The sequence below is a fragment of the Puntigrus tetrazona genome, chromosome 15, assembly GCF_018831695.1.
Source record: "Puntigrus tetrazona isolate hp1 chromosome 15, ASM1883169v1, whole genome shotgun sequence".
In the NCBI taxonomy this organism is placed as follows: Eukaryota; Metazoa; Chordata; class Actinopteri; order Cypriniformes; family Cyprinidae; genus Puntigrus; species Puntigrus tetrazona.
In genome coordinates, this window is record NC_056713.1 from 8,892,647 (window position 1) to 8,920,056 (window position 27,410).

Consider the following 27,410-nt stretch of genomic DNA (forward strand, 5'->3'; position numbering starts at 1 on the left):
ACTTGTCAAACGCATAATGCGTGCTCAACCCTGCCAAAAGGGGTGCTATAGCAAGCATTATGGAAGGATGATAAATTGATAAATTCACACTCAAAACGAGGCAGAAGTTGTGATAAGTCCATGCGCATCTTTCAGTGGAGAACGGTTTTCTGAACAGTTATAAATCTCCATCCAAAAGCCAGAGGGCGCTCTCACGGAGAAACCCATGGGGAATTTCCACAGTGATAGCTGGATAAACATTTTATTGATTCAACTTAACTAATAAACACAAGACTACGACAATATATGGTTTATCTGAGTACATAGTAACTAGATATGTAAACAGTATGTAACCACAGTATGTAAGTTCACACTGGTACAAAGTATTCACATCTCGAATGTGTAACAACACGCTGGTATCTGTAAGGACAAACGTGTAACAGGACATTGGCAACAACGCTTTTTGGTAAAGAAAGTGTTACACTTTATATTAAGTAAACGATTCCTAGAGATTTACTATGGAATTACTCTGATGTTACACGTATAAATTGTGGTTGATGTCCAGTATGTTACACTTCATATCGTGGATAGTTACTGAAGAATTCCAGATCAAACTCCTCTCACTTTACATATCCCTAAAGTTTACACCCCCTGGATAAAAAAATTCCAATTACTCAAATACATATTGCTACAAAATGTAGTTATATAATTCCTGTTACACGGGTACTAAGTGAATTGACAAAAAGTGTTGCTACCAAGGTCCTGTTACACATCTGTACCAACACATACCATTCTGTGGGGTTGTTACATGTGTTACATAGTTACAAAAATATTACAATAGCTTTAGCTAGTAGAACACTGTGGTTACATACTACGTACACATCTAGCTACTATGTAAGTACACAGGATTCAGGGCCACTTAATATAAGGGGGGACCCGTACATTATTCTGCATAAGAAGCCACATCATCTCACCGAAGGATTTATTTTAAACACTCCAATGACTTTGAGTTTGAGTTTGGAGTAAAAACGTATTAGTAAATAGGGTACTTTAACGTGCGATCAGAAGGAGCAGTATTTACTACACAGAGAAGGTACGCAATCCATTTCATAATATTGACATTACTTCCTTATATCGATAATATAATATCGATTTTATTGTCTGTGCCATTTTTACAGAAGCAGTTTTACTGACAAGATGCAAAGACTATCACATACGATTTATCGCCCAGCCCTGACATGCATTAGCAATAATTACTTCTCTTATTGTCAGCTTTTTGATCAGCTACTTTCGTCATGGGGCGACCATTTGAGGAGAATCTTGTTGAGCGTGTAAATTACAGTTACTCAAAACGTCTAAGCATTCGTGACGTCCCAATATTCCTATACTGTGAGCCTGCTGGTGGTTTAAATGTGCAGCCACCTTAGCAAAACTTTTTTTTGCAACTTTAAGCTGGACAATACGGCAAGTTTGAGTGAGCAACTTGAGAGAAACCAATGGAGAATCTATACAGGGAAATACTGCACCAAGCATACCTGTTCTTAATGACAGTTCCACTTGATTGCCTAAGAAGAGAAGAAAAAGACAGAAATAGACATGAGCAGATGCAGACAATATCTGATTCCTATGGAGGTTTTGGAGAAAAAACAAACCAGCAAACAAAAAAAGAGTATCAACATAGATCATACATTAAGTCAGATAATAAAGCAACAGAAATGTTTTTTTATTGATGCCAGTATTTATGAATACCATGACCTACAGCAGCAGCAATAATGCACATGCATACGTAATATGATTTAAAGGGACAGATCTTTCTAAAAAATAATTCTCATATAGCTCAAAACACGTATACCTTTATTTCTGTCGGCGCAACACAAATGGAAATATTCTGAAGAAGGTTTCTGCTATTTTTGCCAAAAGCAACACTAGATCCAATTTAGTTTCATTATGCAAAAAAAATAAAAGTAAAGATATTAGAAAACCTTCTTATGAAGAAAAAAAGAAAGCCATACAGGTTTGGAACACCATGAGTATATTACAGAATTGTTAATTTTGAAAGAATCGCTCCTTTAATAACAGCATAGGAGACACAAAATTAAATAAGCAGAATAATCACTCAAAAGTTATTGCAAAATTTTAAAAACAGGATGTGTTTACTATCCACTGACAAGGCTTTCGGAAGACACGCTTCTGTTAATTGGGCGAAGCGTGCTGATGGTGATCATTTCAAAAAGACCAAATACCAGCCTGATTAACTGGCCCGGCTGATATCTGAAACCAGGATCTGGAAACCTTGACCGTTTTCTGATTTGCCACATGAACAGCATGAGGCAGCAGCGTGCTGCAGTTTAACAGCTGAAAGGAAAAGCGGTTACAAGAATAGCAAACGGAAAACACGTCTTATTGCCTCTTTAACTACGTTACAGAGAGATGCATTATTTGCGGTCGTTGTATTCACGCTATATGAGAGCTCCAAAAACATTAGGTATCTTGGAGGAAGAATGGAGAAATGGGTTAGGTTAGCTAATATAAGAAAAATCAATAAGAGGAAGCAAAAGCCTGGAGCAACCCAACCAAAGTTTGGCTTGTGTGCGGGCAGAGCTGGCCAGGAATGACATCCACGGGGAAAAGTGTGTATGCCAGTGTGCCACGAGGAAGAGCTCTCACTTCTTTGTGTGTAAAACTATGCTTAGAGGGAGTGAAAGGTCAGAGTGTGTGTGTGTATGCCGTTGTGTGTGTGAATTCGATTTTAGCCTTCAGATAGTTGATGCTGAGTGTTATGATCTGACTTTGATCTAACCAACCAATGAGACAGCATAGCAGGAGAAAATACACACATAGTTTGGATCCCATTTCTGATTCATATAATATATCTTGTACAGCAATACAGTGATGTTTGAATATGTACCAGGGCAGCTTGTACCTGTGATTATTTTTAACAACTCCACAGTTCAGAACGTGCTGATACTTTATTTATCGGTTAATCCGGTAAAAGATACACGCATGTAGTTTTATGGTGGGCACCTTCATGAGTTCATGTATCCCCTCGAATTATTAAAGAAACCTTCATCGATTTTTTCATTAATAGCCTACATTTCATATGTACATTTTTTTATTTCTTTCTAAATCGATTTCTTACTTTAGCCAATTTTCTCGTGGGAAAGAAGGACTATGTCATTTTAAAAATAGTTATATATATATATGACATATAATATTTTTTTCATATATATGATATATTAGTGCTGTAAAATAATTCACGATTAATTGCATCCAAAATAAAAGTTTTTTTATGTATATTTCAAAAACGTATATATTTAAGAAAAAATTACATTTTTATATTTTATATATTTTCATATATAATTTTATACATGTAAATATTTAAAAATGTATGTTGTATGTGTGTGTCTTTATATATACATAAGAAATATACACAGTACACACACATTTATTATGTCAGCAAAAACTTTCATTTTGGATGCGATTATTAGTTTCACAGCAAATATATATATATATATATATATATATATATATATATATATATATATATATATATATATACATATGTATGTATGTGTGTGTGTATATATATATATATATATATATATATATATATATATATATATATATATGTGATGTGTGTGTGTGTGTATGTATATAAGTGTATATGTGTATATATATATATATATATATATATATATATATATATATATATATATATATATATATATATATATATGCAGGTTCTTGTCCTCCATACATAACTGTTGACTTGCAACCACAACTTCTGCAAAACCCGACCCAAGTAGAGAGCAGACAGAATCCAAACAATTTCTTCCCAATAATTTTGTCGCTGTAGACTTGGGCCCAGACTTGAAAGCCTTGAAAGGAAACGGGTAGCGAAAAAGACACAAATGCAAAGCAACTCACCCCTGAGGTTCAACCCTCTGCCCCTCCCCCCTCTGCCTCTTTCTAGTCTGAGCACAGAGCCGTCAAGCCCCCTTCTCCATTCCATCACCTCGCTCTTGTGTGTGCTGCTAGTGGAACAAGTCTGGCTTTCAGTAATAAGTTGACAGCTGTAGAAAATGGCCGCTCTCGGTTTGTTTGTTTTTTTTTTTTTCTTTTACACAATCTCATTATATTATACTGTGGCGGTGGCCTTGAAAGCTGTGAAACGTGTCTTGCTGGAAGACGAGAGAAAGCCGGCCATATGGAATTCAGTCTGAAAGTAGGCCGAACTCTTTGAATTCCAATTTTCTCGATCAACGCCTGTTCCCTGCAGTTCTCTGCGTAATTTAATCACAGCTCCTCGTATCGGAGGTGGCCGGCGTTTCGATTGTGGATGACAACCTATGGATTTCTTTAATAGAAGCGGGGATCCATGTTTATTGTGAGGGAGAATTTGGACAAAACCGTTCAGGCCGGGCTTTAATTTGTCGGCACCAGTGACAAATGGAGCGCAGATCTAATCAGATACATCTGTGGCGATTACTCTTGTGTTTTCATTACATTTGAGTTCGGTGCACGGTGTTGCTATATTGGCAGCATATATCAAAGCAAAGGCTAATGAAAGAAAGCATCCGAATTATAATCTACTTTCTTAGAACTATTTTTAGTAGATGCTGCCCACTTAAGAGGCCTTTTTTGCATCTAAAGCCTTTAAAGGGAACCGTCAACATGTAAAATCCTGTAATAAAATGTGTTCGGCATTGATAACGCATACTCGAGACGATATGAATGCACGCGTGTAATAACCACTTACAATTTACACAAAGAAAGCCAGGCTGAAACACAGACACGCACTTGCTAAACAAAGGAAAGCAAGAACCTCAAGAGCGGGATGCCTTTTCCCCAAACCATATGAGAAGGAAAAAAAGATGATTGGAGAGGAGCGCATAGCTTCCAGCATCCACACTGTCACTCCTGTGCAAAGCTCAACTATGACCCTCAAAAATAGAACAACCTCCAAAATTAGCTCTTCTTCTGTAGCCTATTTAATTGAAACCAGCGAGGAGGCAGAGGGAGATGTTGTCCAAATCCGTTTTAAAACTTATTGGTGTATACTTCATTATACTCACTACACTAGCAGAAAACTCCCCACAGTGCCAATTAGTCTCAATTAACGGATGTCCTTTTGAAAAGTAACAGAGAGCTCCCTCTAGAGGCCGCACTGTGTCAGTAAAATACCAAACTCGTGTCTCAAGATATGGGATGCAAAACACATGCACACACACATGCTTGAAAAATCGTTTTCATTTTAACTTATATAAAATCATTTTCATTTTAACTCATTTATAGTGAAACTCTCGTGTGCAATATTCTTTTGTGGATTAAAAAAAGATGTCTATGCTCCAGAGTCCTAGAAAAAAAGCTTAAGACCATTATTTTTATGCCAAAAATATTTTTTAAAGATTAAAAAACACCTGTATTTTGATTATATAGCATTTGAATTACTTTTTCCATCAGTTGGTCAGTGAAAGTAGGTATATTAAATAATGTACTTCCAGCTGAACATAAACTTCCCATTAATTGAAGAAATGTATTTAATAATTTTTGCTCAAAATCACTTGCATTACAGGGTTGAACTTATAGAATGCAGTCAACTGCAATCTGTGCACACATAAAAAAAAATAATTCTTGTAACCAGGAATAGATTCTATATATATATATATATATATATATATATATATATATATATATATATATATATATATATATAAATCATAAAATTAGTAATACTTTTATCATTAAATTTGCCATTTTATTATCAGTTCAGCACATGATGTTACAACTATGACAGTTTTATTTGATTTTAATTCTTGTACATAGGTAAAGCACAGCTGACTGTTCTTTCTTATGTTCATTTTATTTTATTATAGTTTATCTAATATGTACCCTATAATATTTCTTAATAATAAAAAAATATGTAAAAAAATACACAAGATCTGGGCCTTTAAAGCTTGTTTAAAAAGTCATATAACACTTTATGTCTTCGTGAAATGTGCCAGATAGTACTTTAAATCTGCTATCTTTACATAAGCGTCAAAAACCCCCCAGATGGTAGTACCATATACTGAATGATTTCCATATTCAAACCAGCAGTCCAGGGTACTTCAAAGAATACTATGGTACTTCTTTATAAGTGGATCTCAGCGTCACATGTGGGTGTAAAGGACTTGCAACCATGTTGAATTGCTGTGGCTGGTGCCACTGATGGTGGAGGTTGACTAATATGTTGATGTGGCCCACGGTATTTCCACGAGCTTAGGACTGTTAAGAGAGGATATTGGCATGCCCATCCCCCACCAGTACTGTAGATTACACTTCGCAATAGCAACCTCCTCGAGCACCTCTCCCTTTTCGTCATCCGCCCCGCTACCCCTCCCTCTTCTTTTTCACTAGACTACCCAGTCAAATGATTTATCTCATTTCTTTCTTCATCTGCCTCTCTGCCTCTACAGATGTGCTGGTGCATTTCCCTCAGCCTGCTGAAGACTAGCTCACTAGGCACTGGAAGAACTGCAGCACATTAACAGATGCATAGTCAAAACTCAGCCCTGCATTAGCCGAGGCCAAATGTTACATAAACATTTATAAATCTCATAGACTTAAAAGAAAGCGCACGTTGATTATGTTGGACAGTGGATAGCCGTTACTGTTGGATGTAGGATGATTGTACTAAAAAGAGAAATGGTTTTTTGAAAAGTTTTGTGTATAGCGAATTGTAACGTGCACTTACGAAGACGACTAAAATGCCATGCCAGTAGTTGGCGATGTTGCTTTGTACGGAAAAGCTACGTCTGCACACATACACTTTTTACTATAGACTTATTACGTATTGGGAAGATGGAAGACGTCGCCGTTTTCACATTTTTTCACCATTTTTCGCAAGTTGACATATGTTTACTCTTATAATTTAAAAAAACGTACATACCGAAATCCATTTCAAACGTTTGTGGTTTCAGGACGCCAAAACGCAGCTCTTCTGTAAATGTACAGCCAAAATATATAATGTTTTTTACATTTAAAATTGCACAGTCTAACCGCCCCTTTAACATTCAAATAAAAACATTGTCGGAAAAACAAGAAATGAATACTAATATGAATATAAGGGACAGGCAAGTCAACGGTCAGCAGACGGTCAACGCCAGGCCTATGGAGAGTGACAGTCGGGTTAGTTGTTTGGTGTGTTCCACTTGTTGGCTCTCGACGGTTTCGCATCAGACTCGCGTCGGTGGCAATTTGTTCGATTCAATGTGAGATCATTTTGAAATGCAAAGGTTTTAATAACAACATGAGCCGCTTAAAATAATTAAAGTCATCAGTGTTACTGATATTCAAAATGGTAAGCAAGCGCTGCTTTGTTTACGTTTCGTAAATCTGTCTTTATCTCATATATGTTTGTTTTTTTACGATTTTATGCATATGACAATGTTAATTTGTTTGGTTTTGGTCGAATAGATGTGCTACGCTTCTGCTGCTGAATCTATACAGGATCTATACAGGTCCTATATAGACCCCCGTCAGTCCCATCAGTCTGCACCATCTAGGGTTTCATGACAGAACTTGGCATTCGATTGTAGAGACCATTGGTGTTAATTGCTCTAAAATCAATTTAGGATTACAGTGCTATTTGGAAATGCAGCCCAGTATTATTTTACAAACTATTTTATGAAGTGACGAATTGGAATGATGCGATTTGTATGGAAACATATAATTCTTAGGACAAAAAAGTAATCACAAACATCCTTTAACACTAAATATAAGTCAGCCGGGTGTAAGCTGTGATCATATGAACAAATTAGATCCTACAAATACGAATTAGTCACCAATTCAACAAAATGGATAATAGTTACAAAATCCCATGAGAGTGTTTTAACATTTAAATCCATCAAATGCGCGCATCTCAAAATCCAGTCAACAACTGATGAATACAACTACGTTCCTGTCCTACATGTTTTGCATTTCTGAAAAGCTTATATACTTAGATGTATGTCACAATACAAAAAACCCCACATCTGTTTCAATGCAACTTTAAAGGGCTGTTTTTCAGCACTGTTCACGGATGCATTAAATCTATTCATATTTTATACAGCAGCCGAAAAGAGAAGATAATCTTTTAAAATGAAGCGAGCATATTATTTCTCCAGAGATGGAGATGGACAGTTAACATGCATGGGAGCCTCTTTATTTCAATCAAAAGTCCATTTTCTTGACTAAAAAGTGTTTCCAAATAAATTTTTCTCCAGTGATGGAGAAATAACAGTTGGGAGGACAAAATGGCATTTACTAGACAACAAGCAGCACGTGACATATAAAGCACTAGCTGTTTGCTTCACGTTAAAATGTCACCAAACGCTGCAAAATGTTGGGTATGTTCATTAAAGATACCAACTTATGTGACTTTTTTTCATATGAATTGTAAGTCTATGGTTTTACCCTCGAACACTCGTGGAAAAAAATTCATCCCAGTTCACCCAGCACAAAGCCAAAGGATGCACAAAGCAGCATGAAATTAGTTCCATATTCATCAGCATCACCTTGGAGAGGAGTTTCGGTTTTAAAAAGTGTCAAAACATCTCATTTGTATGCAGAGCCAAATGAGATATTTGAAACGTACTCGCCAAAAGTGTTAATGCTGAAGATGCTCGATGAATTTTCAGAGATTGTCTGCTAAAGACACCTGCGTTCCGCCGTGGACCGCGGCGCTCGCAAACACCCTCGCTCAGATGAAATACCCAAGATCCTTCGTTGCAGTAGAGAACCATATATCCTCAGAGGCATTTGTCTGCTATATTGAATTGCCCTGCTGTGTTTGCTGGCACGGGCTATGTGTTCACATAAATCGTTGCCTGTGGTGTAACATGGACCTGATGTCCTGCCGCATGTTCCACTGCTTGAAAAGACTGCACGACTGACAGGAATGCTTACAGGTGCACTTGCACGGTTATTTCAGTTGGGTAAATCCCGTTGCTTATTATTATATTCGCGTTCGCACTGCGCAAAATACATATTTGGGGACCTATCAACCGATTTGTGAGCATTCACCTACGTACAATCTGAAACTCGCCCTCTACCTCGCACATCTCGTGTGATGCTCTTTGCAGATCGTATTTAAGCTTTTATTTTCCCCTCTTGGACAATATATAGTTTCCTTTAAACGAGTATTCCTATGGATCTCCAGTGAAAATGGCTAGCGGGACAGTTTGTCTCGTAGAGAGATGAATATTTCAACCCTGTGCGATTTAATAATATCTGAAATCTAGGGAGAGGATCTATCCACCTAATAACGGCGAAAGAAGAACAGCTATAAATCTCCTCTGATGGACCCACATTTAGCAATGGACTGTGCCATGCAGCGCTCTTCTGCTCCAAATGCATGTTCTGATTCATACTGACACACACACTAGTGCTCAGCACAAAGTACGCACGAGTCTCACGAGGCCGGCGATGCTCATGAACATGCAAGTTGGAGATAGCGCGCAGTGGACATTAGGCGCTAGCACCTTGATGCATACCTTCCTGTGTGAAAGCCGCGGGAATGAGGGATATTCGTTCGCTTGGCAGTGCTAGGTACAATCGTTATTTGTTTAAAGCGCTGCCCTATAGGCGATCTCACTTCAGGCCAGCCTCTGATTGCGTTACGCAGCTAAACCGCGGCAGACCACCAGCTCGACGTATCAGCGAGATCGAAAAACAAAGTCATTCTCAATCAAACAATGCTTTTGTAAGAAGAAGATATATCTCAAATAGTGTGGCTTTGTTGAAGAGTGGTGTGATATTACTTTTCGAAGTCATAAGACTTAGGACATAGAACAATTTTCACCTGGCAGATGATAAATTGGGTGAAAAACCCATAGACTTGCACTGATGGAAGGACACAAACAATACCTAAAGTCCAGAATATTACAGAGGTTTGAGAGAGAGCGCATTTCTGAGCTTGGGCTTGCAAGAAACAAACAAAAACACCCTTTTTTACTGTACACAGCATTCAACACGTTCTTATTTCATACAGATCGTGTTCGTGCAATGCAATTATTTGCATCATTTTTTGCAATAAAAAAGTGTGCATGAAAGCCACAAATTTAATCGTCAGTTGGGCACGAGTCGTTTGTCAAAAAGCCTGAATTAACCTGAATTGGTCTGCAATTTGCCAAAACATAAAATAGTTGGGAAGTTTCGTGTTTTAAATATTAATTCCGCGTAAATATTTAAATGTGGTGTTTTAATATTTGAGAAGTTTATTTGCATAAAACAGATAACTCCATTTTTAACTATTTTCAAAAATCATGTTTTGTGCATCCCAATTAATCTCAATCAATCAGCATTTGGGTTATTTTGATTAGGTTAAAAAAAAAACTGTTAATGCATGAGATTAAAACACAATAATAACATGATAACTTAATAAAACACATTTTTGAGAGAAAACAAATTTTATATATATATATATATATATATATATATATATATATATATATTAAATATAAACAAACAACAAAAATGTCCCATACTAACCCATAAATATAACTGTTAGTTTGAAATAAGCTGATTGTGCAGAAACATAATAAAAAATGACATTTGGCCTTTACTCAAAATTCTACATAATTCTAAAACATAAAATTGTTCAAAACATAAATAGTTTACTATTCACTGATAGATCTGTCTAACAAATTTGGAACTGCCAAAAGGCAAAATAAACATTTGTTAACTGGTGACATGGATAATATCAATGGCAATAATCTCAAAGTTGCCAAATATTGATCCATTAAATCAATAGTATTTCTCACTATCTGAGCCGCAATAATAATAATATTGTGATTTATTACATTTATTTTACAGTTATGCAAATAATGTATTTTGAATTTGGATTATAAATTAATTTTAATATAAATGAATAAAACATTTAATAAAATAACCTTCTTGTATACAGAATATTATTTTTTTCCAAAAAAAGTGAAAAATTTGAAAATAACACAATCGTTTTAAAACAAAATTCCGTTATTCTATCATCATTTGTTTTTTTCTTATAGGACCATACAGACTAAAGGGAACAGGACTGGAAATGGTCAGGACTCAAACTATTCTCCATTTACATGTGTAGGCGCAAACACCTCTTTGAAAAATGCATTACAAAAACTCAAAACAGCGATTCATGGTATATCAATATAGCATTACGACTTACCATCTTTTTTAAAAGGAATTCTAATGTCAAGACGTTTTTGCATGTTTTCAATAGCTTCTATTCTCCAAACTACTTTACTCAGATGTTCGCACTGACAAGACTGAGTCATCAGGAAGCGACACCCTCCCTCGGCCTTCCTCGGTCGGTCCACATCTGATGATCTTCCCACAAGGTGTCTCACCTCCCGAAAAAGAGCGAAAGGGAGCACACCACGCTTCTCTAACCTTCTAAACAACTCCTAAGTTCAAGTGCAGCGCCGCAGTACACTATATAGACTACAGATGCTAGCGGTGCACTATAAGATCCCTGAGCAACAGTGTGATGACTGACAGTGAGTTAGGTAGCTTTGGAGAAATAGGTCATAGAGCTAAAAATACCTATCTGTGTCTCTCTCTCTCTCTCCTCTTGAAGACAAAGAGAGTCTCTCTGGAAAAAAAAAAGTGAGTGAGTGAGTGAGTGAAATGAAGAGAACAGCCCACCAGTCTCAGAAGAAGAAAAATGCCCTTATAGATTTGCAGCCGCTTATGCAAACAAACATTAAAAAGGGCCCGAGTATAGAGATTGGGAGGAAGGATCTAGAACCGGGTGACAGTCTTCGGCTTAAAAAGCGACAGTGTGAAGAATTATAAAGATCTCATTTTCCTCAGAGCAGTGAGGCAAAGCGGAATAACTATCCAAGAAGTCCGCATTCCGCATCCTACGAGATGACTGGAAGAGACAGGACACCGTCACTTTAGGAAACTGGGAGAGATAGTGGAAGATAGATGAAAAAATAGAGACAGTAAGTGAACCTGAGTAATTACTAGAGAGATGTGAGAACCAGTGGAGGAAGCGAGGCTGAACAAAGAGAAATACGCAACGGGAACAGTGGGAAACTATTCCAAAAGATTCCCAATGAAAAGCCATCATTTTGGTGAAGGCATGCCAGTTAGCAGATAATCAGCAATCAAGGCAAGCATAATTTAATCACCATCTTTTAGAAATGAGTGATTTATAAAAGCCAGTAATGTAAATTAGATTGGCTCCTCAACTGATATCTCCTCATGGCTTCAGAAGTACTGCACTTTAACTGGGTTCTTTGAAGAGGGTTATTGAAGAGCGTAACATCACAGTAATTCAGATGCTGATTGCAGCCCGTCTTTCCGTTCATTCATGTTTCTCATGCAAATACCTCAAACGCACCAAGACTCACACCTGACCTTGTACGCGACTAAAAAACACCCATCCGCAGTCAACAGCGAAGTTCGCCGCTCAGGGAAGCCGATCAAACCAAAAAGAACCCTTATGAGATTCGGGCATTTTTTATGTATGAGTTACTTGCATGAGTCACTGAATCAAAACTGAGGATTTACAAAATCCACAGCGGTTTAATTCCTTTGCAGAAAAGGAGTAGATAGAGCTGCTGAAGTTAATCAAGGTGCTGTGGATGATGTTAATGCAAAAACATTTCACAAAGTGTAGCCTACCGACAGTTAGTGCATTGACTAACATTAATGAGCAGCTAATAATACATTTGTTACGGTATTAGTTATAAATAAATCGCTCATTGTGAGTTCACGTTGTCTTATGTTCGTTACAAAAGGCTAATAATACTAACAGATACAACTTTTGGTTAAAAGGTTGTATTAATAAACGCTGAATCTAGGTATTAATGGTTTAGCCAATGGCTTCCGTTCAGAAAAGTCACGTGAGGCAGGAACTGTAGGTAGGATAAGGCGATAAAGCTATCTGCAGCACACATGCCAATGCATACTTAATTTGTCAAGTCTGAATGCACGTTACTATTGTAAATGTTACAAAACACTTGTCTGAATTCAAATGATGTCGAAGCTATTCGTTTAAATTTGCGTTGGCGGCATTGTAGAGTAACCGACACCCGAATGGTATTTCACGTGTATTACTCTAGTTTATTATTCTTCCATGCATTGTAAGTTACCGAAAACGCTATAATTTGTCATAAGGTGAGAATATATTACCTCGTAAAACCCTGCAGGCCGTCTACCGAACTCTGCGCGCGCGCCGCTCTGGTTAACGGTTTTTGCGCGAGATTTATGTCTCGTGCGATTGTGCGCAAAGTCGTTTCCATTCACAAAGCTGAAACAGTATGAATAACAACGTTATCAATGTAAGTAGTCAAATGTTCGGTGGCAGTGCTCAAAGTGCTCCATTACGTTGTATTAATTTTTATTTTTAAAAATAATATTTAAAAAAAGTAATTTGGCTGCGTTTTCGACGTTTTCACTTTTTTTTAGACACACATTCAGACTTGCGTCAGCCTATATGTAAAGATATATTTTTAGCTTTGGTTTGGGTAACGTTTTAACCCGCTGCACTGTGGCGTTACCAAACTGCAACCAAAATACAACGTTGTGGAGACGTTGGGTCCAGGTAAGCAATCGTGGCAGTTACCGGAGAGAGAGAGAGAGAGAGACGCAACCTCCCGGGTTAAAACCCCGGCACAAGTGCAATTTCCTCATTATCAGATCCCTATAAAAGCTAGACTCACGCGTTCGCGTTAAAAACAAACACGTCTCCCCGTTCGGAAGGTCCCCGTCTCTAGCAGACGAATGTAAAGCAATTTTTGGCACCGAGCCCGTGTGGCGTCTGCGTGCCGCACGCCGAAAAAATGTGTCAGTGTGCACAAAGGAATCCAATGGAAACTTCACAGAATGTGCACTGATGCAACGGCGCATAAGAGATATCAGATGTTGCACGCCACTAAAAACGTCACGTTTAAAACACGCATTCGCTCTAATCACACTAAGAAATCATTTTGGACGATGCATGTAATTTTGCACCGCCTAACGTGTGCGATCGGCGCGTGCAGAGCAGCCGCCGAAAACCCCATTGGTGTGATAAACTAACATTTTCCGGTTCTGGCAGTTCGCACCTAAACGCTACGCTCTGACAGACAAGACCGCGCGCGCCAGTTCGTTTTGTTTGACACCATATTACACAAAAGCAAAAGCGAAAAGGTTGAAGCATCGCGGTTGATCTTGCGACTCGGCGACCAGAGAACTCTCCGTTTCCAATACCAACAACTGTAAGTTCCCGGTGATCGATACTGACCAGGGACGCCGGGTCAACATTCTCCACATTCCTCCATATCACTGTGCATATGCAGAAATGACACCCGAGACCCTGCACTTTACAACATGCCATGTTTGCCCAGATGACAAAATGTCGTCGCGTGCATTATGATTTATTGCATTTCAGCACGCGTTCGTAGTTTAAACCTCGCCGGCATTTTTACACTTTTAAAGGTGTTTGCATATTTTGTGAATTACAACGAAAGCTTGCCCGTTGCGTGACATGTATTCCACAGCGCGCAAAAATGTAAATATTTTTTACTTACGATTTCAGAGGATTTTGGACCACTGTGGCCATTTTGATATAGAATGATACAATGTAAGACTGCAGATCCCCGGTATTGTACATGTAATATAGCAGCAATTTCAATTTCATTCATTCTCTGGGGCTGCGGCTGGATCGGCCGGCCAATAGGAGCGCGGCTGACTGACGGTCGATGCGGGGAAATGTAGTTTTTATTCCCTGGTGGCGCCGGGAGACAGCTGTGCGCGTACTACAAATAGCACAATGCACTGCGGTTAACTGTATACAAGTCCCGCCTTGATTTTGGATGGGCAAGCCAAAACATCTACTGTAAATTCAAGGTTGGATTGCTGGACTGTCTGTCAGTATTTTTGCTCTCATCTCAGTAGCTTCTTATAATTCGTAGACAATTAGAAATATTTTTTTTTAGAGAGCGACGGGCAACTTAGCTGTGAAGAGCGACGAAGTCGATATTTCTTATCCTGCTATGCATGGATTATATTATATCTTTTAGAGATAATCCGGTAGTCACTGATCAGTTTAATTATTGCATAGCTTTTTCTTGCTAGGTGTGTGCTCTGCATATCATTAACGCAACTCCATTGACTTCTGTTGTGAGCTAATAATAGTTTTCATCCTCTGAATGCGACCCTTAAAACTTTTCTGTATTTTTACACTTTAATCAAATCAATTGTTGTTAAACACTTCAATCCAGCCTGGCCTTAAAACGTGCCTCGCGCAAGGAACATTAATAATTCTGCTATGTGTTTTTGTTCCGCTTATGCAATGAGAGAGGCGTACGACTAAAAAATGGTGAATATTATCAGCCAGGCTGACCTCTATTAGACATGAAATGCCTGCAAAGGGCTCTTCAGTCCAGTTAACTGCAATGGCGCCACTTTGAAGGCATTCTGTGACATGTGATATTTATAGATCCCTGCTAACAAATATTTAATGAACCTTAGCGAGCTCTATGGAATGACTGAACAAAAAAAAAATGTCCTGTTGATTCATAAGGCATCGCTGCAGAATCGGTGCATTTTGGGGGGATTTTAGAGTCGTGTTAATCTTTTTTCATGTAACACGTCGCTCTGCAATGAATACTAAAACTCTATTTAAACATCAGCGCTATTCTCTTAACAGCATTTTCACTAAATGTAAAAAACTTTGATTTCCTGATCATACAATAACGAGACTTTTCGTGGAGACTCGTTTTTTATCGACCTGATACTACAGTGCAAACTTCTGTATTCTGCACACAAAGGCCGCCACGAGACAGTTGACGATAACAGCCGCTAGAGGGCGTAAAAAAGCTCGACGGTTCACGACAGCACACAACGAAGTAGCAACAGCGCCCTCTTGAGTCCAGCTAGAACAACGACTAGCGTAAACAGTAGTAGCGGCTAGCAGTCCTGGGACGGTTGTAGTTCCAACTAGCTTTCCTGGGAGTTGTGATGGTTTCAAAGCTTCCGCGATGTCTGAAATGTTGCTGAAAGATATGGAAGACATTTCTCTCGGGCCTGTTAAAATGGACGAGCAGAAGGAAAACGGACGGAGTTTTCTCCTGGTGGACGAGAACGAAAGCTTGCAGGTTTGTTATTGTTAGCTTCTGCGTTAGCCGTCGAGCTATTAGGTAAACAGCACATGTAGGGTCCTAGCTGTTTTAAAACGCTTTGACAGGTCCGTTCCCGAGCACGCCGATGGCCAACTATTGTATGTTTAATTAAAATAACAAACGGATAAACTAATCCTAAACTGTCAACACGATTGCGCCAAATTTGACAGCATTTAGGCATCTTTAGCCATTGATCAATATTGATTATATCAAAGGTTTGTTTAGTTTTTTGTCACGCTAATGGTCCACATGCTACAGCAGATGATGCATCTGTCAAAACAACGCTGAATTATCTCGGTTTATACTGCTGTTATGGCAGTAACATGATATTCAGATGCACTTTGGTATTAGCACGGTATACCGATGTAGTAGCAGTTATCTATGAGCTAGACACCCAACGTTGAGAGTCAACAATGACAGTGTCACTTTGTGTAGAGACCCAAAAATGAAACTTCATTACGCGCTTACTCTTTTGTTGTTTCAAACCCGTGAGACTTTCTTCCTTTGGCGGAGCACAAAAGGCAGGGTGACTCATGCATCATTCATGATGACATAATTGTCATTTTAGGTGACCTGTCTCTTTAAGATTCTTACAAACGGTGACAGACAGACAGACAGACAGACAGTTAGGTGGGGCAGGCATCCAAGAGGAAGCCTTAACACAGAGATTTTGCAAACTCATTGTGAAATTACAGCAGAAGACACCCAATAATGCACGCAGGATGAATTGATTAGAATAAAAATTCTGCATGCATCTAAAACAGAACTGAACCGTCCTTGTTGTATGTTTGTAGGTATGTAGGGCCTGTACGTCTTAGAGGTTTTCTGTTAAACATTGTGAACTGCTCGCAGATGTGTGGATTTTGTTATATTGTTCTTATTGGTTATGTTTGTATAAATCATGTAATATTATATTTTATTTGCATATACGGTAGTGCTTTGGTAATATGGAATTGAAAACTGAAATTGACTGAATTGATTTGGTAAAACAGATGATGGATGGATGGATGGCAAAAAGATAAACAACTGACAGACAGATACATGGGGCAAAGATGTCTGCATCAAAATAAATTCACAAAAGTGATTTTATGTCCATAGAAAACACATTAAATGTAATTAAAGAGTCTACTTTTGGGGTTTTGAATATGTTTTTTTAAAAATAAAATGTCAAAAATTGTTTGAAATTATGTTGCATTGTCATTCAGTGTAACACAACATTTTTAATACTTAAAACTTTAAACAACATGCTTATCGACTTGTACATATTAAAATATATAAAAGGATAAGGAAGCGTATGCGATTTTATTGTGTTTTAAATGAGTAAAATAGTCTTAGTGACAAATGGGCACAAACTAGGATAGTGGCATAATGTAAATAATGTGAAATTGCAACTAATTAGTATTTGGGCTAAAAGTAACTCATCTTTTGTGTCATAAAAATGGATTTTTGTTGTAAGTATGCCTGACATATGATTCTCTTCTTCCCCCAGGCCATCAGACTCCTCTACACAGACAATTGCCATATAGACAGATAGATAGATAGATAGATAGATAGATAGATAGATAGATAGATAGATAGATAGATAGATAGATAGATAGACAGACAGATAGATAGACAGACAGACATATATAGACAGATAGATAGACAGACAAAAAGACAGATAGACAGACAGATAGATAGATAGATAGACAGACAGACATATATAGACAGATAGATAGATAGACAGACAAAAAGACAGACATATATATAGATAGATAGACAGACATATATATAGATAGACAGACAGATAGATAGACAGACATATAGACAGACAGACAGACAAATAGATAGAGTAACAATTGCTGTAAACCTGATGTCTCTTAAACTCTTTCTGTCTTCCAGGTGAAGAACGAAGCAGAGTTTTTGCAGAAGTTGGGCTGCAGCGCTGCTCAAGGAGTCAAAGTGCTTTCTATCTTCGGTAACACAGGCGACGGCAAGTCCCACACGCTCAATCACGTGCTCTTCAGCGGAGAGGAGGTGTTCGCCACGTCCCCTTCTCCGTCCTCGTGCACGGTGGGCGTGTGGGTCGCCTACGAGCCGCGCCTGAACCTGATCGCTGGACACGGAGGGCCTGCTCGGGGCCGCCAGTCAGCAGAACCGCCGCATGCGCCTGCTGCTGAAGGTCCTGGCCGTATCGGACGTGGCCATCTACCGCACGCGGGCCGAGAGGCTGCACAACGACATGTTCCAGTTCCTCGGGAGCGCGTCGGCCGCTTACCTGAAGCACTTCACACCTGAGCTCCGCGCTCTGTCGAGCCGCTGCGGGCTGGACGTGCCTCTCTCCAGCCTGGGACCTGCTGTTATCGTCTTCCAGGAGACTTTTCGCACTCAGCTGCTAGGCCAGGGTAAGTCAGAGCGAGCAGACTTTCACTGTTTACAAGGCCTGCAGTGTTTATCAATATGAATACAGCATTTTTCTGATACATCTTGTTGCCAAAGGCTGTTGTACGACTAGCCTGGGGGCAAAGGGATTGCTGTTTAAACTTGGGTCTGCACGCCCTCATGGGGCCTAAACACATAGCCATGGGGGTCTTTGAAAAAGTCCTGAATTTCAGAATAGAGGAGAATCCCGCAGGAAAAACGCAAGTTGTCAGTCAAACTGAAGGCTCTATTTCAAACTCGGTTGTTTCATTGTTCCTGCTTTTATTTCTGTCTGCTTAGTGATGAGAATTTCAATTCGTTTCATTGTTTCTCTGTAGACAGATCTTTTGAGAGATTTCATTTGAATCAGTAATACATGGACCGTAATGTTCGTTTTTATCTGTTATTTTAATCAAAAATGCATTAAATTTTGATGCATATGACTAAATGCAAGATGAGCATGTTTTTTCATTTTTTCATTAAAATTTGTTTTGAATTTGATGTCATGAAGAAAAACAAGATTTATAAAATCAGTAATATGTCATAATACATTTTAATAATTTGTCGTAACATATTTTAATAATTTTTGTACTCTAATGTGTTCAAAGTGTGAGGATGTGTATGTGTGCATGTAGGTGTGTGTGAGTGTGTGTGTGTGTATATATATATATATATATATATATATATATATATATATATATATATATATGAAACCAAGATGAAGATCTTACATAAAGATATTACATAAGATATAACACAATATTACATCTTCGGGTGTCAGGTTGCTTTGCAATACAAAGCAACCCAACACTTGCATTCTTTGAAAATGCGTCCTTTTTATTAGGACACGTTTTCAAAGAAATACATTTTCTACTTTTGATGATTTGACAAAAAGAAAAATCTAAACACTGGAGGTAACTTAATGGTTAATCAACTAGTTATCTAACACAGATTGCTGGAAAATCCCAAGACGGTGTGACTCAGAGGTGTGGAGTGTAACAAAGATCACAATACTGCTCGGTTATAATTATGCCCTTGGGGAAACTCCAGGTTTTCAGCATGCGACAAGAGTTGTATAAAACCCGTCCAAATCTTTAAATCCCTATAAAACTTCTTTCATCGCTTTTTATTTTGAAACGATTTGATTATTGGCTTCCGATGAAGTGTGTCAGGCTTGAGAAATGTGGGTTTGGTTTGTTTTTTTCACCCAGATGGCTCTGTCCCGGGGCAAGCAGACACACTGCTGCAAAAGCGCTTCCATGACTTGGGCCAGAGCACAGACGCCTTCAGCTCCGTTCAGTACGTGGGCACCCAAACCGTCACTCCCCCCACGGACTACTCCCAGTTACTGCAGATAGTCAATCAGCAGGTGAACAACACGTCCCAGCGAGCCCCGCGCCAGCCTGCCATTGTGTTCAGTGCACTGCAGGTACGTTGCTTTCTGTGTGTGTGTGTGTGTGTGTGTGTGAAGCGACCCTAAAAAGACATTAGACACCAAAAGCTTTCATATTTGGTTTGATGTATTGCGTCTAATGCAGTTACAGCAAATGTACATATTTAAAGAAGTAGCTAAACAAAAAAAAAATGTAAATGTCATAATCATAAAAGAGGAAGTTTAGCAGAATGTTCACGAAGCTTATTTCGTTACATTGAAAGTAAAGGGTGAGCAGGGAATAACAAAAAAGTGGTTAATCTGACTAGGGCTGTGACGGTCGCCGTGACAACCGCGGTGGTATGTCTATTGCCACCGGCGATGGTGCACATGATGCCACACGCTCTAATGTTAATACACAAATTTCCATTATAATGCCATGTTACATCGCGTTTCCTTTATAATCTAATTCATACACACAACAAGCTCATTTTGCGCCGGACAGAACATAACTCATATGATAAACGTCATCACCGTGTCGACTAATGATGTCAAGCGATTAATCACCGTTAATTGCACCTAAAATAAGCTTTTTTGATTACATAACATATCTGAGTATACTGTTTTTATATATTATGTATATAAATACACATGCATGTGTATAGTTAAGAAGAAGGTGTTGTGGTTAAATTTTTAAATATTATATATTATTATAGTATATATATATATATATATATATATATATATATATATATATATATATATATTATTATTATTATTATTATTATATATTATTATTATTATTATTATTATTATTATTATATAAATATATACATGTAGATATTTTCTTATACATGTAGATTTGTGTTTATATATGCTAAATAAATATAAATTATGTGAACAAAAACATTAATTTTGGATGTGACTATTTGACATCACTAATGAAAATTATTCATAAAAATCACCAAATCAGCATATCAAAAGGATGTTTGAGGGATCATGTGACACTTAAGCCTGGTTGCTAAAAATGTAACGTTTCCATTACGAGAATAAATTCTATTTTTAAAATGTATTAAACTAGAAGGTAACTTTTAAAATGGTAGTAATATTTACAATATTAGAATTTTTACCAAATTTGAAATCAAATAAATGCAGCCTTTGTGAAGGTTGTTCAAAGATCTCACCAATCTTTTGAACAGTAGTGACTCAAGTGTCCTAAACTACTCTTTGGGGTCAGTGTATGCATGATTGCGTTCACCTTCGTTCACCGAGCATGCTTGTGAAAATGAGCTTCACTGGACTTCACTGCTCTGCTCTCTCTCTCAGGCCTTGAGCAACAGGTTCTGTGGTGAGATCTCAGATGACAAAATCAGCATATGCTCCTTTTTTCCTGATGAATATTTCACTTGCCCATCGGTCTGTCTCAGCTGCAAGTAAGTCCCCGCACGCTTCGAACCGTAGATTGAATGTTGGTTTTTTTCTTTTTTTGTTGAAAACACTGGTGTACTGTCTTTGACGCATTAATAAATCAAGAAAATTGCTGCTTTGTCACACATCAGACTCTAATTTCATCACATCACAGGGATCTCTATTCAGCATGCAAATGTAATATATGGAAATGAGTTGCACATGAATGTAATTAGATTGTTTGTTATTGTTTTATCTTGTGCGTGACTTAATAGAGCAGTACTTAAGAACTAGCGAATCATAACTAACCTCTCCAAAATTCCACGGCTTTAGTGTTCGGTGTAAGAATGGCATGAACCACCAGAAAGACGGCGTCTCTCACATGGCTGATGGGTTATGCCAGTATGCCCATCAATACAACAATAAAGTTCTCATTTGTAAGGTAGGAACACACTTATTTTAGTTTTATTTGTATTTTTAATTCAATTATTTTTTTTTGTTTTTTTTTAGTTCAATTTCTTTTAGTTTATTTATTTTTTTGAGGTTTTATGTTTAGTTTAGTTTTTATTTTTATGTTTTGTCTTGCTTGTTTTTGTTTTTGTTTTAGATTTGTTTTTGTTTTGTTTAATGTAATATATATATATATATATATATATATATATATATATATATATATATATATATATATATATAATTGGGCATTTTTTAATTTTTTTACAACAAGGTGTCTTTTGTTAACATTTGTTAATGTATTTGTATAACAAAACATTTAATTCAGTATTTATTTATTTTGTTAATCTTAGTTCATAAAAATACAATCATTCATTGTTAGGTCACAGTGCATTAGCTAATGTTAGCAAACACAAGTTGCGATGTTAATAATGCTTTAGTAAATGCCAAAATGTTCATGTAAAAAAAAAATAATAAATAAAATTCTCACTTAATTGAATTAAAATTGTTAAGACTTAGCGCTTAGATTTAATGAGATTTACCACATATTTCCTGTTAATTGAGGTTTTAGATTAACCGGTTTGCAAAAACTGTCCTCTATGGATTATATTTCTCAATTCGAAGGATTATGAATAGATCCAAGGGATGATAAATCATTTCTTTTACCCATGCAGAGGTGCTATGAGAGCGGAAGGGAAGTGATCGTCATACCGAAAACATCTGCCTCCACAGATAACCAATGGCTTGGTCTTGCCAAATATGCGTGGTCAGGGTAAGTAAGGTTGTCTGAAATTAGCCTCTAAAGCTGGTCTCCGTCCATGCCCTAAACCCCGCTCTCGTTCTACAGCTATGTTTTAGAGTGTGCCAGCTGTGGCATCATCTACCGCAGCAGACAGTACTGGATGGGCAACCAGGATCCAGAGAGCAGTGTGGTGCGGCCAGAGGTCAAGCATGTCTGGCAGGGGGTGAGCTGTTTTTCCGCCTTCCCCTCCGTGTGCCGACTCCATCGATGCTCACAGGGGTTAATGTCGTTTGTATGCTTGCAGACCGATGCCTTCCAGACAGACCATCAGAATGCAGCTCAGCGGGTTTTGGATGGAATGAATTACATAATCCAGTCAGTGACCGAGTACAGCTCAGGCCCCACTAAAGCCGTCACTTCCTGGCTCACGGACCAGGTCGCTCCACCCTACTGGAAACCTAACTCTGAAATCGTTGTGAGTTGATACGCCGTGTAGGAAGAGCTGAGCAAGTGCATTGTTTTATTATGTAAAAATGCCACGATTGTCTGTTCAGGAATGTCATGGTTGTAAGAGAGCGTTCGAGGAGGCGGAGAGGAAACACCACTGTAGGGCATGCGGGGAGGGTTTCTGTCAGGCCTGCTCCACTCACAGCATGCCAGTGCCCGAGAGAGGCTGGGGAGGCACTCCTGTACGAGTGTGCGATGCCTGCTACCGGCAGGGAGGACCCCAGCACGCGGGACAGGGTGAGGGCATCGTTCTTTAAAAAGAAAAACAACACTGTAAAGCCTGATTCGCACTGAGACCGATGCTAAAAAAACGAGGCTAACAGTCAACGAGTGTTGCTTTCACACAGAGCGTGAAACCTTCTGCTAATTAATCCCAGTACGCTAGGTGCGTTTTCATCTCGTATATGGCTTTTACATCATCTACTGCTTGATACACAGCATTAAATTATAAATAACTTTGGGCTCTGCATCACTCTCTTTGTATTTTATAATGCTTGTCATTTTTCATAAACATCCGTTATCGTTATAAAAATACCATAAGCTACATAAAAATATATACAGAAAATACATCATATGAATGTAAATGTATATATCTGTGTTCAGACACCAATGGCAATATTTTCAGATGTAACTGACAAAGCTGAATTTTCAGCACTATTATTTCAGTTTTCAGTTCTTTTAATATGCTGATTTGGTGCATTTATTATTATCCATGCAATTTGGCAGCAATCACACTTTAAAAAAATACTAGATATAGAATCTCTTTCTATTTTAGCTTGTCATAAACTCGAAATATAGAATATATAGATCCATATTAATATGACTATACTTTTTTTTTGCAATATTTTTTGGCAGTATTTATTGCTTTTTATGTGCTTTTTTTGACTTTTGTTACTATATGTCTGGTTCTCAAACGCTTGCACGGGTAAAAAGGGGTTCTCACACTTCTTTTTCAGTTCTTCAACGGTCTAGTTATTTAGATCCAAAATACTAACAAAAAAAACCTTTGAATTGTAAAACTGTCAACTACACCAATTCAAAAATGGTTAATGAAACGATGAAGTTTTCTTCGGATAGTCTTAACGTATACATTTCTATGGAATTCCATACAAATTGTGCTACTGTCGACATATTTTCACCGATTCTGCACGTGCTTACTAATATCGATAGATTATTTGGCCTTGTAAAAACGTAAGCACTACTCTCCTGGGTTGTTGAGTTTTTAATGGTCTGTGTGTGGGATGTTTACTGGTTTGCTGAGCTGAGACATGACCCTCTCTCTTCTTTAGTGGCCGTTACAGAGCCCCGGACGCTCGTCGCCCGCAGAGTGACAGAAGTAGCCCAGTCCACTCTGGATATGGTCTCCACCGCAGTGGACTACCCTCTATGTGAGCGTTACCATAGTGTTATATAGCTTACGCAGAGCCAATCAGTTTTTTTTAAACATCATATCCTCTTTTCAGGCTTCGTAAAGGGAGTGGCGAGACCAGACTACTGGATCCCAGACCATGAGATCACTCGGTGCCACGGCTGTACTAAACCTTTCACCCCCAGCATGTCCAAGCATCACTGCCGGGCGTGCGGTCAGGGAGTGTGCGGGAACTGCTCGATGAAGACCAGGCCAGTGCCCTCTCGTGGCTGGGACCACCCCGTGCGAGTGTGTGACGGCTGCGCTGACAGCAGGGATTCCCTGTGACCTTGCTGCGCCTCTTTAGTGCCGCTTCAATACAGTTTGGTGCTCAGATGCAGGTTGTAGGCAGTTTTCATCAGCCGGTGTAATCGGGGCTGGGAGGAGGATGAAACCCACTGCAGTTGCATAGACAAACACTCAGGCTCTTCAAAGCATTAGAGAGCGATGATATCTGGGTTATATTTCATCTCAAAATCAAAAAGGAAAAATGGTATGTTGCATAATGAAAATCAGTTTAGTACTGGGCAACAATTAATTGTGATTGATCGCTTCAAAAACCTTTTTGTGTACATAATGCACTTATGTGTGTTTGCTGTGTATATTTATTCTAAATAAATACACTCACATGCATGCATATATTTATGAAAAAATGTTTATATATATATATATATATAATATTTTTCCTATATATATATATATATATATATATATATATATATATATATACACACACATAATAAATACACACACATAAAACTTTTATTTTTGAAGCGAATAATCATTGCCCAGCATTAGTGTATATTTATATCGCATCCAAAATATGTTTTTATGTGCATAATATATCTGTGTGTGTGTGATTGATATATATATATATATATATATATATATATATATATATATATATATATATGTGTGTATAAATGCACACATACAGCATATATTTTTAAAATATTTACATTTCTGTTCATATAATTTACATTACAATTTATATTTAAATATAAATAAAATATACAGTACACACATGTACTTTGTAAACAAAAACTTTTTTAATCATGGTTAACCGTTTGAATAATTATATAATTTTTTTTTTTGACTTTGGGATGAATAAACAACCCAGAACTGTTTTATTGTTTCTAAGATTTGCTACAGAACTTAAAAAGAAGAAAACAGAAAATACTAATTTTGATAGATTCTAGCTGTTGATTATAGTGCTGGCACTGAAACGAAACGCCTTCTAAAAGTGCATTTCTGTAAATAATCTGTCGAATTAAACAACGTCTCATTGTTTCCCAAAGATGTAATCTCTATAACTAAAACACAGAGAGCAAGAGCAGGAGATATTAACATATCTAATACATTTGTAGCCTTTACCTTTATAGGGACAGTTTTCTATTTTATGCCAGGAACGAAGCAGCAGACGTAGACAAGTTAAACTTAGAAGTCACATTCCAGCAATACAGTTTCTCTCTTCAGTTCATATCTCATTGTATTTTATTTTTATTAGCATTGTTCCTTTCTGAAACAACGACTGCACTTTATCTAATATTTACTATTGTGGTCAACTTTCTTTAGTTGAGAGCCATACAATCTAATACGTGAGATGCAAACTGTACATATATAATGAGAATGGAATTGCTCTACAGCTTCTAAAGTGCCTAATGGATCTCAACCACTATCTTGAATATAACAGGATGATTTCTCGGTGTGGGTGTCTGACATTTAATACAGGCTTACACTAAACTCGGTGCAGATGACTGAATGTTGAGCTCCCAGCACGATCGCTCTGTGGTTTCCTAACATGTGTACAGCTTAGAAAATGGCTTATATAAGGCACTTTATTCATATCTGATTGGAGAGAATCCATGTGGAAATTCTTAAAGGGATAATTCACCCGAGATATGAAAAATATATCATTCACTCACCCTTATATCCATCCATTTGGGTGAACTATCCTTTTTTTTTTTGTTTAGTTTTTTTTGTGTAATAGAACAGTCTTCTATGAAGGGATTTAACCAAAGCAATGGTTTTAATTGCATATAACCGAACCTGCATTCGACAATCCTGCGATCTTTGTTTTGATTGGCCAGGTACTGTTTTTCAGGCTTCTGATCAGAACATTAAAGTTATTTCAAAGCAGCCTGCCCTCTTGATTCCCGAGGTAACAGACATCTACGGAAAATAATGGGTTCTAGCGCTGTAAGTGAACAAACGCGAGGTCGTCTGGAGGTAGAGGTCTAGATTTCCTGCTCAGGGGCCTTAAATAGATGAAAGGACGCCGAATCCGATTTAAATCGTGGAGGTTGTGCTCGCATTTCCTACATTTATAACATTAGCGTCCGGCAAACGGCCTGCCCCCATCACATCTACAGGAAACCGTCTTGAGAGCTTTACCGATTGTAATGTCAGCACTTGCGCGAGCGTCATTAAGCATCACACGCGCACTGTAAAACAGGGCTGTTAATGGGGTCAGGTGACCGCTGGGACCGGGCTGTTACCCAATAACCAGGCCAATTCTCTTAGGCCGGTCAACAGTGACCATCGACACGCGGCGTCTAGAGAGCAGGGCTGCTAAAATGCCAGCGTAGCATGCACTACAGGTCAAAAACTGGAACCGTTCAAAGTTTAATTAATTTTTTTTTGATCACTTTAGATCAAGATCAAAAACGCTTGAATTAAATATTTGAATTTAGTTTAAAACGCGGCGATTTTTTGAAAATGAACTTTTGCGTGTAACACAAAGCCAACGGAAATCTGAAATCTGAACGCGCACCGCGTATAAAGTCGCCGTCTTTCGAACGAAAGAGTCGACTCCGAATCATTGAAAACGAGTCGTTTTCAAAACGAGTCCGGCGACGTCAAAGTGAAATATTAGCATATTCCCCGCCCACTTGATGGTCTTTTTGCGTTGCTTTGAGCGAAAATGCAGATTCATTCTTTGCCACCAGGTGCCTCTTCTGGAGCTTTAAATGGCATCGACCACTGGAGGGGTTTGGAAAAATGAATCGTTTTGGGAGT

The 27,410-nt window shown here is 38.0% G+C and overlaps 2 protein-coding genes across 6 annotated transcripts in view; one reads left to right on the forward strand and one right to left on the reverse strand.

The window, feature by feature from the left end:
• dpf1 (D4, zinc and double PHD fingers family 1) overlaps positions 1-16,660 on the reverse strand; it is a 52,739-nt gene extending 36,079 nt beyond the window's left edge. For 2 of the 5 annotated variants that reach the window (XM_043259141.1, XM_043259140.1), the window contains exons 1-2: positions 14,514-14,660; positions 1,515-1,544 (exon numbers count right to left, since the gene is read on the reverse strand). In XM_043259141.1, coding sequence (XP_043115076.1) covers positions 1,515-1,544; positions 14,514-14,623 — 140 coding nt within the window. In that variant the 5' untranslated portion in view covers positions 14,624-14,660. Of the gene's footprint in view, positions 1-1,514; positions 1,545-14,513; positions 14,661-16,574 lie in introns of those variants that run through there. The other 3 variants (XM_043259142.1, XM_043259143.1, XM_043259144.1) reach the window with 3 other exon arrangements.
• si:ch211-11n16.2 (zinc finger FYVE domain-containing protein 1) lies at positions 15,864-25,041 on the forward strand. Its single transcript, XM_043259138.1, is given in 12 exon segments — positions 15,864-16,082; positions 17,988-18,199; positions 18,201-18,490; positions 19,718-19,935; positions 21,205-21,311; positions 21,619-21,727; positions 22,410-22,507; positions 22,583-22,700; positions 22,782-22,952; positions 23,032-23,221; positions 24,274-24,372; positions 24,448-25,041. Coding segments are annotated over 12 exon segments (1,962 nt in total). The 5' UTR covers positions 15,864-15,965; the 3' UTR covers positions 24,681-25,041.
• The last annotated feature ends 2,369 nt before the right edge of the window (positions 25,042-27,410 follow it).